This window comes from Merops nubicus, unplaced genomic scaffold (assembly GCF_000691845.1).
Source record: "Merops nubicus isolate BGI_N331 unplaced genomic scaffold, ASM69184v1 scaffold33431, whole genome shotgun sequence".
Taxonomy (NCBI): Eukaryota; Metazoa; Chordata; class Aves; order Coraciiformes; family Meropidae; genus Merops; species Merops nubicus.
In genome coordinates this window covers 7,815-25,627 of record NW_008588171.1, presented here as the reverse complement: position 1 = coordinate 25,627, position 17,813 = coordinate 7,815, and the positions used below count along the sequence as shown (strand labels likewise).

At 40.5% G+C, this 17,813-nt stretch overlaps 1 protein-coding gene across 1 annotated transcript; it reads left to right on the top strand.

The window, feature by feature from the left end:
* Positions 1–6: 6 nt before the first annotated feature.
* KIAA1279 (KIAA1279 ortholog) lies at positions 7–12,218 on the top strand. Its single transcript, XM_008949193.1, has 7 exons — positions 7–84; positions 2,524–2,622; positions 6,010–6,089; positions 6,178–6,361; positions 7,512–7,596; positions 9,950–10,059; positions 10,784–12,218. The coding sequence occupies exons 2-7, from the start codon at positions 2,614–2,616 to the stop codon at positions 11,660–11,662; spliced, it is 1,347 nt and encodes a 448-aa protein (XP_008947441.1). The 5' UTR covers positions 7–84; positions 2,524–2,613; the 3' UTR covers positions 11,663–12,218.
* The last annotated feature ends 5,595 nt before the right edge of the window (positions 12,219–17,813 follow it).

The following is a 17,813-nucleotide window of genomic DNA, read 5'->3' as shown; positions in this document are numbered from 1 at the left end:
GAGGAGCACCTGCAGCGCTGCACGCAGCTCCTCGAGCCGCACCGCCTCTCTCCGGACTGCGTCTCCCTCTACATACAGGCCCAGGTGGGAGGAGGCGGCGGCGGGAGGCTCTGAGGGGCCCTGGGGGCGAGGGACGGGTGCGGTGTCTGTGGGGCGTGCTGGGTGCTCTCTGCGGTGGGCCGCGGGGAGATTCCTGGCGCTTCGGTCTGCTGATGGCTCTGACTTGTGTAATAATAGCAAAACCCAGCAGCCCTGGCGCTTATTTCTTGCTCGAAGAAATAATTCACAGGGGGCGGCTGGGAAAGAGGGCTGCTGTTCTGCGTGAAGCTTGCTGCTGCCGCTGGCTCTGCAGAGCATCTGACAGTGTTCTCTTAATAGAAACTGGGTGTTGACAAAGCAGCGTGCTCTTAAGGATATGCAGAGGCAGAACTTGTAAGAACTGGGCAAGAATTAATGGGTAGAAGACCTTAGGATGTCTACTTGTGATGTCGTTTGTTGTGGAAGTAAAGTTGGGATTTGCCTTTTTGCAGTATCCTGAAAAGGTAAATTGTTCTCAAAAGTTGGCACTAGCTTGCTTTTCAGCCTTGCCTATTAATCTATTATATTTTATTCCATGTCAGTAAATACCGTTTTGTAGGGCTAAAAGTGATAATAGTCACCTCCTTATTCTGAAGAAAATAATACTGTTAACAAAACTAGTTCTCACCATACGGAGATTTGCAAAAAAGCCTGTGCTCAGCTGCTCCATCATGTCAGCTGGCATATAGCTAGATATCTGTCTCTAGGCTTTGAATTATTTAATAATAATAATTGCTCAGTTTAGAGCAGTTATGTAGATGTCTGTCAAAAATGGCTTCTCTAATTAGAAAAGGCTCAGTAGCGTTTCTGTGTCAAACAGTGCAAAACTGTCAAGGAATTGTGTGTTCCTGTGCAAAGGCACTAGTTAAATAGTGACTTGTCTTACATTGGTTAAATTAGCTGAGTTGTCTGGAATTCGTAAGGCTACATCTGCAGTTTGTCCTTCAGCATGATGGTTTAGGTACACAGCTACAAATCTATTACTTGTTATAAGATTGGAGGTTGCTTGAGCAGCCAGTGAAAACAAGATAACATCTTCCCGGTGTGTGTTCCTGGGAAAAGTTGTTGCTTTTGTGGCTGAGGGCCAGGGATTCCACTGTGCTTTTGAGTTGGTGTGCTGGAAGGCAGTAGTTCTCTCTTTTTTTTTTTTTTTAGATAGAAAATTAACTCTATCGTACCAAGCCCAGCACAGCTGGGCAAATGTTTGCATAGATTTTCCTGTTCTGAGGCCTTTAAGAAACAGCAGGATAGTTTCTGTGTTACACGTATGGGGTGCTGTGGTCGGGCAGTGAACAGGTCTGCTGTTGTCAGGCACTACCATCAGCCATGCAGCTGAGAGCAGTGGTGGTAAGTGAACTTGCCCTCATCTTTCTGTCCCAAGGGCTTTAAAAGGCTTGTGTATTTATTTAACAACATTTCTGATACAAAAGCAGTAACTGTCAACAGGGCCCATATTTCTCCACGTTCTGGGATGTATACAATTTGTTTTCACGGCACTGACTTCTGTTTTGAATAAAAGAGCATTCATTTTTCCTGCTGGATCTGCTTCTGTAGCCCTGCTTCTAATTTCTGAGCTTTTGCTTAAGGATGTGTATCACAGTTTCTGTCTGTTAAATTTGGTCCGTTCCACTGCTCGAGTGTGGGCAAATTATTTCCGTTCATAAATGTCATTTACGTGTGCTTTCTTATAAAAACAATAAAATAAATGGAACTGGGAGGGGTGCAGGGCTGGCACACAGCTACACGTTTGAACTCTTTTGAAGGATTTTTTTTAGCCCTGGTGGATTTTGTAACAATGCTGCCTAGGAATCAAGTTAGCCCAGCAGACATTAGTTGTTATTAATGCTGCCTTCTTGTTAATCAAATTAGAGGTACTTTTGGTAAATTGTGGGTTCACAGAGGCAGTAAGTCGGTTACTATGTACATTGCTGTAATTTAAATTTCAAGGCAGTAATCTGTAGCTTTTGCATCTTAATGGTTCTTTTAGTTTCTTTTCAATGTTGAAAGTATAAAAGCGTTCATTCCTAGCATATCTTTTTTCCTGTTAATTTTTTTGTACAGTCATGATGACAAATTTCTAATTCCTTGGCTCTGTATGATATTTGTATGTGACATAAAAGTTGCATGAATTGGATGCAGAACATACTGCGTGAAAAAAAGTCAGTATTTGAACACACCAATCCCTATTCAGCAGAGTAAACACAGAAAGTAAGTTAGTTTGTGAGGTGACTTTTGTATGTATGTGCCACTGCATGAGGGCCCTCCTGTGGGAGCAGCTCACAATAAAATGGGTGGCCACAATTTTTGCCTTCTGAAATCTATTGTGTTAGAAGACACACATGCACATATATGCATATGGATGAAGACTAATAAACTGGAGAAAATGTGTAGTGTAAATAGAACATAATGGGAAAATAACTAATTTATTTTTCTTTTTACCTTTAGAACAACCTAGGTATCCTGTGGTCTGAAAGGGATAAAATTAAAACTGCACAGACTTACTTGGAATCTGCAGAAGCCTTGTATAATCAATACATGAAAGAGGTACTGTGTTAATTAATATTGTGGCAGGTCTTATTTTCAGGTGTCACTTGGAGTTCTGGTGACCTTTGGAAAAAAATGTACAAAGGAACTTGAGTTTCTGCACTTTATATTGGATGCTGTGATACTTCTGAAAAGTGATGTGATTTGTACTGATAGCATAGGAAGAGGCAAGCTAGAGGATCACTTTATTTCAAAATGGAGTTACTCAGGAAAATAGTTTTGCTTAAAAATAATGGTTCTTTTTGAAAGCTCTTTGAGTTCATAATCCAGAGTTGAAGCCAGGTCGAGTTTGGTTTTTAATTAAGACTATTGTTAATCTTATCTTGTCAGCAGTGTAAAATGTCATCCATCGCTGAATTTCCCACTGGCAGTTCAGTGGGAAAAGGAAACAAAGCTGTAATATTTGCATGGTTTGCTCTTACTGTGCACAGTATTTCCTAGAGACAAGTAGTTTAGTTTGATATCCAAGAGGACAATCTTATGAACAGCTAAACCTCTCCTGCATGTTAAAAAACGTTCTAAGTTGTGCATTCTGCTGTGTATTGACAAAGACTCCCTTGTGCTATTTTTAAGCTCTTTGTAAAGCTTTTCCTACACTGACTTGCCTCGGGGGCAGTTTGAGAGTGAGCTAAAAACATTTGTGGCCCTGAAGGAACAGTATCTGTGTCTTGGGAGAGCTACAAATGTTGGACAGAACTTAGCTTCATGAAATTACAGTTCAGGTTTGACATGAATTTAGTTTGCAGCAGATTATTCTTGTGGAAATTTTAGAATGGCTTAGCCTTTATTGGTAGGTTACTGCTGTATTCCCACTTTTGTAGCCATGCTGGTCCACAGTGATAGGAGGGGTAGTGGATCCAGAAAAAAGCCCCCCTTGTGCTGGAAAGCTTGTCTGTTTATTGTCCACCTTCTGGGTCAGTTGCTTTAAGTAGGGATACTACATCTCTCTACAGACCCTCTCTGATACTTTTGAAAAAGTGATATGATTCATACTGGTAGTGTAGGAAGAAGCAAATTAGAGGATCACTTAAGTGTGTGTGTTTTTTTTTTTTTAAAGGAACTACAGCAAAAGACTGGTTTTTGTGGTAACTTTAGTTGACTTACATCGTGTTTCTCTGAAAATACTGAGCTGTATTTGGCAGAGAATTAAAATTAAAATAAAATACCAACCCTAGAACTACAAGGTGTGGGGGAGCTTGGCTAACTGCTTTATGGTTTACAAAGGGGACTTGAGTTCCTTGCAGTGGTGTTTGATCTTTAGGATTTATACAGCCGTGCCAAAATTCATCATTCACTAGTTATCAAAATGTGAATCTACTTTTCTTAAGATTCCCCATTTTTAGGGTATTGGGAAGCCTCCCTTTCTGGGAAGCCTTCCTTTCTGTGTATCTTTGGTAAACTGCTGATGATTGAGGTGTTTTCCTGAACTATTTGATTTAGTTGTTTACTAACTGGGTCTAGTTAACTTACAAATTGGATGGGATTGTTTTTTGTCCCCTAAAGCAACTAGAGTAAAACCGAGGCAATTGCAAGAATAGAATTAATTTGATAGAAAGAAGAGATCTACTTTCTGCTCCTGAAAGTTTTGAGTTTATATGTATTTTACTTTTTCCCCAATAAATTATTAGTAGTTGTAGCAACATTTTGCTATTAGGAAAGCTATTTAATGCACTACAGTGAAAATCTGAGGGTGCTAAACCTTATGGGCAGGAGCTTGGGCCAATAAAGTCCACTTGGAAAGGAGAGTTGCAGAGCTCTTCCTTAGGGATAATGAAAGGCATAAGATTTGACATCAGAGGATAAATCTGTAGATAGGAAGGAGGCAAGTGTCTGGCTTAGTGTGTCATTTCAATTGTTCTCTTTACAGGAGTAAAGAGAATCTTGCCAGAACGTACTGAACATCTTGTTAGAAGGTTTGGGAGCCTTTCTAAGGTTGTAAACCTTTGTATCTAAAGAAAACAAGGTGGAGGGTTATAAATCCACATCTTAAAAAGTAATGAGATGTAAACAGAATACCCTAAAGATTAAAAGACCACATAACAAAAAAATCAACACTGCTCTGGTAGGTTGAACACACTTTTATTTATTTGTCTCTGTTTCAGCCCCTTTTGTTCATCTTTGAAGATGAATAAAACATTTCCCTTAAAGGCAAACAAACAAATCCATTCAGGATTTTTTAAATGAGTAGTAGTACAAACATCAGAAAGTGTTTTCTTCCCTATGAAGTGAATACATTCTCTAACCTTGCTCCTGTTCCTGCCCGAGTCCATATTTTATGAAAAGTGTTTCTCTGGACTGCTTTTTGTTTGTTGCCTTACTTGGACTAAGAAATATATGGAGTTAGGAAAGAGCTAGGCAAGTTGCATATTAAACTGGGCTCTGTTGCTACCAGATGTTGGACATCCTTCAGGATGGAATGTGTAATGGAGAAAAAAGACCCACCTCTAGAAAGGCAACTTAATTCAAAGTGTTTTGGAATTGGCATCTGACGTTATTCACAATTACAAAGGAAATTAAGTAAGCACAGACTAATAACTGCCATAAGCAGTGTTAATCTGTTGGACTTGTCAGTTGTGCTGACTGTTAACAGTTGTTCTAAGGCAAGGTTGAACAGAACAATGCTGAAAGATGGATAGTTGTCTGTATAAGGAATCTGATGGATGTCATGGCTTAGAACTCAAAAAATCACTTCTAAATGAAGTAGTTAACATTGTTAATAACTCCTCTCTCCCCAAAATAATAATAACTGCATAAGAGTTATGCCTTATGCCTTAAAACAAAGTTTAGTAGCTTCATTCTCCAAAGACATTGCCTGTTGTCTCATTCTTGTATTGAAGTGTCCTCCCAGCTTGTGGATAAAAGCTTGAGTCATCTTCACCATGGTTAAGTCTTTACAGCAGGTCTACTGAGCACTCTCTGCACATCATGTTCTTTGTGGTACTTCCTGCAGGATGTTTTCTTCTTACTGAGTAGTGCAGGTGGGCAAATGAGTATTTCACACTTGAAGGCATGCTTAGCAGTAAATTGATGCTTTGACAAACATTATTGTATTGTACAAAATAAAGACACCCAGTTATAGTCCTGTAGAATTAAGGTTGAGTATTTCTGGTGCAGACAACATGCATTACTTGAAAGTATGTGAGCAGAAGTCTTCTGCAAGCTGAAAACCTTGTAATTCCATGTGGGATTGTGTCTTTCATCCTCTAAATCTCCTGAGTTTTGTGGAATTGCTCCAGAGATGTGATGTTGAGATATGTGGAGGCATTCTGTGAAGTTCTGTTGAATTTGGGATTGAAAAATAGTAAATCATGTGCGGCCAGAAGAGGGAGCACTATGTTACAGAGCAAGAGAAATGTAGTTTCCTGAATATATCCTGTATTCTTGTAGGATGGAAATCCTCCCCTGGATCCCAGTGAACACTTCATGGCAGAAGAAGAAAAACTCACAGACCAAGAAAGATCCAAAAGGTGGGGCTGTAGCAGCATACCTAGATCATGATTACTTTTTAATTTATGAAGTTGTATTTAGGAAGGAAACAAGTGTTATCTTTTCCAGATTTGAAAAAGCCTATACGCATACTCTGTATTATCTGGCACAAGTCTACCAGCACCTGGAGATGATTGAGAAGGCTGCTCAGTACTGCCATACTACTCTTAAACGACAGCTTGAGTACTGTGGCTACTACCCGGTGGAATGGGCACTCAATGCTGCTACTTTGTCACAGTACTATCTCTCTAAGGTAATACACCTAATTTTTTCTGCTGTAATTATGTCATAAATGTAACTATAAACTAATCCTGACAATTGTTTAAATAGCTGTGTGATACAGGGCTCCATATCAAATTAGAAATGTGCTCCTATAAAACCTTGAATTGTCTTCTGACATGAAACATCTGTCAGTGTTTTCTGAAGAGCATGTAGCAGCTGTTTTAGGGAGTTGAGATGGCAATAGCAAAAATGAGCAAGGGTGTAGTCCTAAGAAAAGGTCTACAGTTCATGAAGTAGCAGTGATGTGACATGTTTGTGAGTAAAACTTCAGGATTATAATCCCTTAATTTTAAATAGTTTCTTGGAATTATATTGTTCTCTTAAAATAAAGAGTTTAAAAACAAAACCATCTGAGGGCCAAGTTATTGCACACTGTATGTTTCCTACAAATTATTGTCCTTTTTACCTTAGCATGTACTTAAGACTTGTTTGAGCCTCTGTGAATGCTAAAGGAATATGTAAGATGGTGGCTGTTTGCTTTCACAATCTGTGTTGACTCTAATTATAATGTAATCTACTGTTAGGAAATGCTTCAGCTTTATTTAGGAATTTCTATATTCCAGGCTATTCAGATGCTCTTTCCTGATGCTTAAAAGACTTGTGCTGTACCTAATGCTCATTTCAGTAGTAACTTGTAATTTCTGTGTGTTTTGGGTGCACTGATAGCACTGATCATTAAACAATGCACTGCCAAATATGAATAAAGGAATCTGAATCTGAGTCATCACGTTGATTAGTACATCCCACTTGTTCCGACTAACACCCCGTGACAGAATCTTAACCACAACACATCACTTCCTCTACCGCAAGGAAGCGATAGTAGCTTAGATCAGAACAGTGAAGATGTTCACAATGTGTGTATCTAACATTAAAAGCGAGGCTTGCTATTGTGGCTGTGATAGAGAGAAAACAGTTGGTGAGAAAATACTGTATTCAGCAGCAGATGTGGAAAAATAGTGTCTTTTCTTCCAGTGTCTGGGGCAACAAGCTCCAGAGCCTCTCTCTTTATCATTTCCTTTGTGTTCGTGTGTCTTTGCTATCTGAGGCGAGGGGTTTAGCCCACCTGAGCAGTGCTTGGGCTGCTTATACCAGTGGTAAATGTTCCTGTTTTTCTCTCTCAGGAATGCTTTATGGAGGCCCGACACTGTTTAGCAGCAGCCAGTGTCATCTTTAGCCAAGCTGAACAGGTGCCACCTGCTGAAGACAGTAAGTTCATTAAAAATTTGGAATGTAATACTGTGGATTAAGCATCATTGATACATAATACTAAAAGTAAAGTTTAGGAGTGTGGACAAAACCTATCCCAGTGTTAAATTTCTAAAGTCTTTGTAATTAAACGTAAGGTGGAATGTTTGAAGAGCTGCTGCTATTGCAGTTTAAGATTGACTATGAGTAAACCCTGTGAGAAAAGCTCAACTGATTGTTGCAGGCGCTTCAGAAAGCATCCCAGAATAAAAGTGAAAATTAAACCAGTATTCATTGCAGTAGTAGCAGTGTCTCTGTTCTTTTGCCCTTGTTAATGCAGCTTGCCTTTGCTTCTTGGTGGTCGAGGGCAATGACTCAGTGAACTAAAGCAGATGCTTTCTGGGAATAGTTTTAAAAGAGGGAGAGAAACTGCAGTTCTTAAGAACCCCAAATCTTGGAAAGTACTTGTCTTTTGTTTCTGTGTGCTACAGCCTCATTAATGTCTATTTTTTGGAGTTGAGCTTCCTTCCTTGTTGCTTTGGGTCTTGATACAAAGGAACAACTTTGCAGTTCAGCGTGAAGATCAGTGAAAGAAACTTGTCAATGAAGGAGACTGCAGAGTTTGAAGGACCTGTGGTTACATGATAATGTCAGTCACCAACGGAAGTCTCTGTTTTAGGCTTAGTTTAGTCTTTGCTTATCTACAGCACAGCCTTTTACATTCTGTGTCTTGGGCAACTGAAAGCTTCAAATCAATAGAGCTTTAACTCTTGAAAAGTGAGCCAAGTGCTCAGGGTAGCTAGCCCCTGTGTGAGTTCATAACTCTGCCTGTGAACAGTGAATATATTGGTTAACTTTTAGTGATTTGAGCTGTTTAGAACACCAGCTTTTTAATCCACTGATGTTGCTAATTCAGGTTAAAATATAACGTGAAATAGACACAACTGAGATTTATTTAATTGACCTTCAGTGACAATATCTTACTTGCTTTTAGTATTAGTCTTAGCTCAAAAATACAGATCTCTATGCCATTGCCTTTCTTACTATTTAGGTACTTCAAGGATGATGTTCAAAAGCTTTTTAGTTTCAGGGAGACAGGGCTGTCAAGAGTCAGGTTACACTGATCTCTTAGGCTGCTTGCAAACAGTATATTATGAAAGATGCAGTACGTCTTAATTGGTGTTAATGGGCTTCCGTAGCTACCTGACTGCACAATTGTCAGGGTTCATTACTACCATACTTGAGCCAAAAAAATGAGGTTGTTTTCTATAGGTGTGTGGAAAAATCCAGTCAGGTGCAAGAGTGAGAGTGGTAGATGAGTCTTAGTTAGAACTGTACTTCATAGATTTCTTGTGTGATTTTTAGTCAAGTCAACTAATTGCTATCTTGACTTCCTCCACCAAACAGGAGTAGTGGTATTTGTTTGTTTCAATGGAGTAAGTGGTTATCCAATTTTCCCTATATTTTCACTGCACAGAGAACTGGGCAGTGGACATGAAGACCATCATGCAGAAGGTTCTAACTTATGGAAGATTATACACAGTCACCACTGACCACTTTCAAGCACTTTCATTTTATCATATTCATTGGAATATAAATAAACATAGAGATATTTAGTAAGGGTGCCATTTCTTAGATGAGCAACAGTTCTTATTTCCTTAATGTGAAGAACCTGATTGGCTCTGAGAGATAATCAGACTCAGATTCACTGTGTTCAAGGTGGATTTTTTTTTTTTTTTTTGTAAAGAGGACTGCCAGTGTCCCCTTATTGTTCAGCCAACTTGCTGCCTTCTGCCTAGAGGCTGGGAAATGAGTTCTCTTTGAAATCTGTTCCATTTCTGAAAACCTTATCTTGAGACGTCAGCAGTGCTGCTCCTTAACAACAGTGGGGAGAAAAATACAGAAGTTATAGAACTAATAAATCCTATGTTAATACCAGGTAGCTTATCTAAAGGCAGTTTCCCCTGGTTTTGCTAGCAAGTCTGGGGCCAGTTGCAATAGAAATGCCCTCATCATCCTCGGAAACAATTACCGGGTGGACAGATGAATCTCAGAAGACGAATGATCCCTTATTTTTTCTCTTGTTACAAAGAGACATGAAAACCTTTTCCAGTAAAACACCTTTAAGATCAAAGGTCTTTTTAAGTATGTGCTATGATTTGGTTTTTCTATGAATTAATGCACGACAAGTCCATGTTAACCTCAGAGTTATTATAAAGACTAACATGGAGAACATGCTTCTGTCTAAAAATGAGGAAAAAATATTTTATGTATTTAAATACAAATAATGAATAATTTGCTTGTAACATTTGAGATTCTTGCTGGAGTGCTCAAGTTCTCTTCAAGTTTTTATTTGTTTATATCCTTTCAATAGATGAAACGGAGCAAGACCAACAGGACCTTCGACAGAGAAGAGCTGAGATTGCAAGATGCTGGATTAAATATTGCCTGAATCTCCTGCAAAGCGCTCGGAAATTACTTGAGGTAACAAAATCTGTTCTGTAGCTGTCATTGTTTAAAACCAAACAAAGTCTGTTTTGGTGTTTGTAACAGGAATCAATTCATAGTTGGTAAGCAAGTGATAAACAATTGCCCAACTAATAATACAATAGATGCTTGCAATGTAGCAGTGTTTCATAGTACACTTTGGCTTTAATGAGGCATTTAGAAACAAGCACAGACAGGAGATCAGCTCTGTAGTGTGATGAGTGAACTGCTTGTACAGCAGCTTCACAGGTTTCCCTCTGCTGCATTTTCTTGCAGCTTGATTTGGTAGGTTGAATAAGAAGTAACTGCTAGTAAGAACATTTTCATATATGCAGTGGTTTTGTGTGCTGGTGTACTCATTCCTTGAAGCATTTGATTCATTCAAGCGTTCATTTCATTTATTTAAGCACTGATTTGAACGTGTAAAACGGCATTTTCTGAAATGCTTTGCAGAAGCAGGGCCTTTGGGCTTTACATTTATTCTTTTGGCTATATCGTCACACAGGGTAGGAACACTAAATTATCTTAGTCTTAGGTTTTTACAGAATTGAGACTAATTTACATGACTTTTTGTGAATATAAGAACTAATATCCCAATATCTCTTCTGTCTTGTTGCTAACTAGTTTGTATTTCAAAGCTAACTCATAAGTAAAATGATTCAATGTAAGTGTCTCTTCATAAGCCATGTGTGTTTTTAATTAGCATGCTCTGTCATTTCAGGATAACATAGGGGAGCTGGATCCAGACAGGCAATCTGAACTTAAAGCCCAAAGGAAGAAAGAAGAGGATGAAAAAGAGAAGGGCAGGAAAAAAGCTGTCCTTTTTGGCACGAGTGATATATGTGACTCTGTCCTAGCCATGGAGGAGAAAGTGAGCAGCGTATATCCTTTAGATTTCCAGGAAGCCAGGGAAATCTTCCTAGTTGGTCAGAACTATGTTCAGGAAGCAAAAGAGTTCTTTCAGGTTGATGGTTATGTCACTGATCACATTGAAATTGTTCAGGATCACAGTGCTTTGTTTAAGGTACTTGCTTTCTTTGAAGAAGACTACGAGAGGCGCTGCAAAATGCACAAGCGTAGAATAGACATGCTGGAGCCTATATACGCAGACTTGAACCCACAGTACTATCTGCTCATCAGCAGGCAGCTTCAGTTTGAACTAGCTGACACCTATTACGAGATGATGGATTTAAAGGTAGCTATTGGTAACAGGTTAGAGGAGCTAGACTCTCACACGGTTAAAAAAATTAATTCTCTGGCCCAGTTAGCCATCAAATATTATGAACTGTTTTTAGATTCCTTGAGGAACCCAGATAAGGTGTTTCCGGAAAAGCTGGAGGAAGACGTTCTTCGCCCTGCAATGGTGGCTAAATTTCATATTGCACGACTGTATGGTAAGCTTATTACTTCGGATAGCAAAAAGCAGCTGGAAAATATGCAGACATCATTGGAATATTACACATTTCTGGTAGACTATTGTGAGAAGTACCCAGATGCTGTTCGTGCAGTTGAAACTGAACTAGAACTCAGTAAGGAGATGGTGGGTCTGCTGCCAACGAGAATGGAGAGGCTCAGAGCAAAACTGTGTCCATTTATATAAATACTTGCCTTGAAATGTGCACTATTAAAGTGATACCTGTCCAAACCAGTGCTGTCACACAGCTGCCCTACTGGCTGATAGAGCTGAAGTGTCTGCAGTTTGGCTGTCCACCTAGAGCCTGCAGTGGTATAATGTGAAAAACAGATCTCTCCCGATCAGTAGGCCACCCACACTAACGGTATAAACTCTAAATGTAAAGTGAATGTCCAGCTAATGCTTGGTTTTGTTTGTCCTATATGTAAATATAAACCTTTTCTCCCTTGCAGTTTTTCCTTTGGCATATGGTTCACTTTCTAAACGTAGTGCTGTACGAAAATAGTTTCTTTTAAGAGATTCTGTTTCTCCTGGAAAACTTTTCTAAGAAACCTAAGGCATGTTCTTCCAACTAGAATGTTTCATCTCTTCTAACCTTTGTCCCCTGAAAACTTTTATCTGTATGATGAGAACATTGTTACTTTCAGTATTTATTTCGTATATTGCTCAGTGTTTTTTTCCTGTCTTTTAATCAAAACCTAGTTGATAGAGGCTCAATAAATAGACTAGCTTGGCTAAATGTGTTTTTTTTTTAGAATCCTTAGAATTCTGTTTCCTTGTGTCTTACTACAAGATATGATACACATGACAACTTTGATTGAAATAAATAGTTGTGAAAGCGTTTGCATTTGAGTATCTTCAGTAAAAACACGTGAGGAATTGAAGTACCAGAACCAAGAGAAAGAAAGCAGCAAACTTTCTTGTTTGTGGTGGGAGGAGATGCCCCGCTCTTAACACACTGCACAGAATTCACAGGTTAGAGCCGCTGTGCTCTACTGCTCTGAGCAGTTGCCAAGTGCAGCTTAAAGGCCTGGGATGCCATAGATAGCTTCCTACGTTGTGTTGCTCAAGGAGCCCAGGAGCTCTGCAACCTCTCTGAAGTTGCTGGAGATCCCAGTGCTGTTAAGGTGCTGTTCAAAATCTGCCTGTGCGCCATCGATTGCTGGTTACAATTAAATTTTGCTGATTTCTATTAAAGCTGTTCTGATTGTCATGAAGGACCTACTGATCTGGCATCTTACACAGCCTGTTACCTTTGCCTTGTTCTAATTTAGCCACCTTTTTACTGTTCATGGAAGACCAGGTTGCATTTCTGACCCAAAACATACACAGAGGTGTGTCCATAAGGGGATTATGAGCCAGGGCCTGTTTTGGATAAAATGTACACAGAGCAAATTGTCCAGTGGTATTTTTCAGAGATGCCAGGGGGTATGGGGAAGGTGAAGTGAAAAGGTGATGGGGTGCACAGTATTGTGACACTGTGTACCAGCAGCATTAGCACTGTCGGGTTCATGGGAAGATGTTTACAGCAACAGAAGGCATTGAAGGTGAATAGTCAAAACAACAAATCTGGAAAACGCAAGAAAATGAAGGGAGGGAAAACTGATGTTAGCTTCAAGGGCGTGAGGGGGAAGCATGTGCAAGCAAGAAAGTGTGTGCATCTTAAATGCATGATAAAAATGTCTGTGTCACAGAATACTCATCAGAAGACTTTGAACCACAAACAAATAGGCCAACAAATGGATCCTGGAAACGAGAGGCAGCAAAACTCAAAATGAGACTAGCTACCTGCATGCATATAGAGTAAGGGAGAGAGTGTGTGCGAGTGTGTTCTTTGTTTTACTAAATAATTGTCTAGTCAGCCTTTAGGAGTTCCTTTGCTGCTGTCAGCTGTTCAATTCAGTATTTCTTGTGAGAGTTCCTTTGCTGCTGTCAGCTGTTCAGTATTTCTTGTGGCCCAAAGGCAGGGCAGCCCATAGTTTCTCAAGAAAACAGTTCTCAGTGGGCTGTATTGTGTGTTATTTTTGTCTGTGATTTCAATTAAAGCTAGTGTGCACTTCTACCATGAACCCTCAATCTGAAAGGAAAAACTTTTTTCTACTAAAGTTTAGCTTCATATTCAAGTAGAAGGTGCTGATACATGTTCGGGGTTGTTTTTTTGTCTATTTGTTGGTTTGTTCCTTTCTTTACTTCAATATTCCACCCTTAAGGGCTTTAGAGGAAGTTTCTTAGACCTAAGGATTGGCTCATTAAACTTAGTTTGATTGTAATTTGGGGAAGGATAGATTTGGGGCCATCCCAGCATACAAATAATTTTTATTTTTTTTTCCTAGCCTTCAAATACCTGTCTGAAGCAAGCATTAAAAGTTACCTGCAGGGTAGGAAAAGCTGAGTGAAGTGCAGGGCGATGTGTCCCTTTTTAACCAGCAGTTATGTGCAGAGGAACACCCTGAATTCACCAAAATCCTAGTGAGAGCTCAGCAGACAGGTAGGAGTGGGTCCATAGTTAAGCAGCCACAGAAATAAGAGGGCTGAGCTTCAACACAGTTGGGTGGTTGGTGCTGTGGTTTGGAGACCTCTCTCCTGTGGAGATATCCCAGAACACTTCAGCTTTGCAGCTCCTCTTAAAAGCTGCAGTACAGTGTAAATACATTTGATATAAATGCATACAATGTTGCAGAAACCAATGATGCCAGTTCTTCATCTCCTGTAGTAAATGTCCATGACTACCACCAGCTAAGTACATTTTATTACCAAAAACTGCATTGTGCCAGATGATCAGCGCAGCACACTATGTTGTGGTTCTTAAGGCATGTCTTTTTAAGGAAAACTTCTGGAGTAATTCCTGTTTGTTCGGTGATTTGAGAGAAGTTAGATTGTGTATTTTGTTAAAAAAGGAAGGGGGGAAAAAAAAAAAGGAGTTAGGGAGCTTGTTGGATTAGGCAGCAAAGCTCCCTTCAGGAATGTTGAGTTTTAACTGTAAAGTATGTGTGAGGTCAGGCATTTATTTCAAAGATTAATTAAAGATTAGATTCCTGTGAACTCCATTTAACCTGCATTTCTATTCCTTTTTGTATGACAAAAAAAATCTTATAACTGGAACCTCCTTTCTGTTGTTCTGCTAGCTTTTTCTCCTTAGCCATCATAAAGCAATGAGGTTTACAAGAAGCCCACATTTGTGCAAAATTGGCATTGAGTGTCAGATCTGAACTTGGAGGCTCTAAGCTCAGCATACCTCTTCAAATAGTGCACAATACTCATGAGAAGTAACTTGGTTAGATTAAAAACACCATTTTGTTTTAACTGAAATGCTCTTCATTCTCAGGCTGGTTAGAGATGTGGTCCGTGTTATAAAAGGGGTTGATAAGGGAAGGCTGTGCTGCAGTTCAGTATTTCAGAGGAGAACAAGACACTGGGTTTCATTCTCTGTTAGCCCTTCAAGCCCATCGAAGGAGGCTTGTTCTTTTCTTATTCCCTTGAGGGGACTGAACTGGAGGAGAGCAGCAGGAGGTGACAGCCATGTCCTTGGCCGTTGTCCCCCTTAAGCCAGGGCAGAAGCGAGCCCTCACTTCCCCTTCGCAGCAGGAAAGCTGCTCCCGGTGTTGCAAGGGGAGCAGCCAGCGGTGGTTGTTTCCTTGGTGTGGCAAAAGCAAAATTTCCCTGGGATGGTTGCCTCTGTTCACCTGCCCAAAACCCCTCTGTTGAGGGTTTTGGTCCTGCCCCAGCATGGGCTCGCGTGGTCCCTGCGAGGCAGATGGTTTCCTCCTCTATCTGCAAAACAGAGAGGTGTGAACGTCCCAGCGCAGCGCTTGCGCTGGGTGTGATTGCTGCGGCGCTTCCACGGCCGGAAATATCGCAGGAGCCTGATTAAACTCAGCATCAGACAAGAAGGAACCTGACTGATCTTGTTAATGCGTGGCTGTGCACGTCTCAGTTTTGTTTGGTGTCTTTCTTTCGCTCAGCACCAAGAGTGAAGATGAACTTGTTTCTTTTACAAGCCTGGCATAGTTGGTGTTACCTAGATGTTTTTTGTGGAACTTTTCATTATAAGATGCCCAGTAATCATCCTGCAAAGGAGGTCTTATCTAGACTGGCAGCTCACATGGCCAGCCCTTCTGTAGTCATGAAGTTACAGAACTAGAGACTGTTATGTTAAAATCAAGTGCGTAAAGTTGTGGCAAGAAGCATTTGTCAACTTTCTTTCCTCTTCAATTGCGACATCTTCAGTTACTTTAGAACTTGCCACAAATGACGAATGCAGATTTAAAATTTAGTTGAAAAACTGCTTTTATGTACTTCCTAGGAACTCTGCACAAAGTGCCTGCTAGGACTTTTTAACTTTGCAGCTTGGCTGGTGGTTTCTAGCTCTTCCTTGTCATGGGTAGGCATACAGTCAGTGGTTTCCTGACGAGGACTATTTGCCTGGCTGCCTTTTTTCCAAGACCATTGCACGATAGTGTCTTTTACAGCTGAAGATCTGGATGATACGCCAGAGAGGCTGCTGGGTAAAGGGAATGCTAAAGGGTGTGTTTTGCAAACACCTTACTTGCTTTCAGAATGGAAAGTGTCTGTGGTATCAAGTATTTCTTCAGAGTAACTGGTAACAGTGTGGTCCCTTAAAGCCAAACACATTAATTCAGCTGTTTTAGCAATGGTTTAAAATATTTAGTCCTTGAGTTTTTGGCATTTGGAATGCACAAAATAAAAGTCTTTTCACATGCTCATTGTCGCTGTAAAAGAGACTAATAAGACATCAGACAAGGATGCAAGGACTACATTGAGGTTTTTAATGCAATTTTCTGCTGAAACAGAGAGGAATTGGATGAGTTATTGAGTGAAAGGTTGCGATGGGCATGTGATGGCTTGAGCTGATGTTAGTCACTGAATGCTGTAAGAGAAGTACAAGCAAGTGCTTGCATCTGGGAGCTACTCTGAGATCTGCACGTGAAATGCGTGGAGCAAAAAAAAGGAATTAACAAGATGATTTCCTTTACGCTAAGTGTCTTGGAAAGGGAACAAGACCAAGTGGTTCCCAGGCAGGGTCCCAAACTGCTCGAAGTGTTGGCCGTGAAATTCCTCCTGCTCTCCTGGAACCCATCTATGGATAGCCAGTGGGCCAAATGCCAAAGAAGTTTCATAGCAGCCCACGAGAAGATGCTATCTGGTGGTCCCAGAGCCTCCTTCCAACAGGAAGCCAGGACTTTTTAAAGAAGAGAGGTAGTGACACCCTAGAAGTGACATCTAGTACAGAGAGAGAGACAGAAATGGTGCTGCTGGATCCTGTTGCCAGCACATGCTCTGCAAGCAAGGAGGGAACAATAAAGAAAAACATCAGCTCTTGCTTGCAGAGTTAATTCTGAGCACCAGGTATTTACCGATGGTTTGTCCATGAACACCTAGGGCTGATGGGTGTCATACACTGCTGTCTATCTTGCATGTCCACATCTGGAGCTTTTGGCAAGTAGCTGTCAAATCCCTTCTAACATCCCATGCTTTATATCACTGTGTTCTTACGGCACCAAGTTGCTGGTGTTACATAGAGCTTGTGGAAAGACATACTTTGCTCTAGACTGTCAAGGCACAAGGTATTTTAGGTCTTGTGAGTCTCACCTCCCTGGTCGGCCTGTCCTGGCCTCCTCACTGCACTCCTTGCTGCAAAGGGTTAGATAAGATGAATCCTGCCCCAGGGTTTAACCTGCCCTGCTGGCTGAGCCCGGTCTGAGTCCTCTTGTGCTCTAAAAGAGATTAAAAATTAGAGCTATTATAAAGCCTGTCTCTTTGAAGTAGGAAAAGGCAAAAAATGCTTTTTTCCCCTCCCGCATTAATGCAAATTGTATTCTCTAAAGGGATGTGCTCTCGTTGAAATCCCCAGCACTGTTGGGGGCTGAGCAGCTTTGTCAGCACTGTAGGCCTTTCTGAACTTGAGAGACAGCAGTTTGGAGTGTGCTGCTTCGTGCTGCAGCAGTGTCCACCCTTCAAGCATGGAGCAGATTCAAAAGGGGCTTGTTGGGCTGGGGTGTGCCAGTCCTGCTGGGGAGAGGATTCTGTGGCAGGCTTTTTCATGCCTTTCTTCTTTTTTTTTCTCCTTCTATGTATCACATTTCAAAACAAAAACATATTTCGACTAAAACAAACATGCTTAAAACTAGCTAAAAAATGCCTAGCTCCATTGTCAATAGGAAATACAAAAAACCTGTTCTCTTTAACGCCAAGTGTAATTTCATTTCTTTCCCCAACAACTTGGTGAAGATCACAAAGCTACAACTGTAGGTAAAGGCTTGTTCAACAGGGGCCTGAACACCTGCTCTATTCCACTTTACACATGGGATGGGAGAAA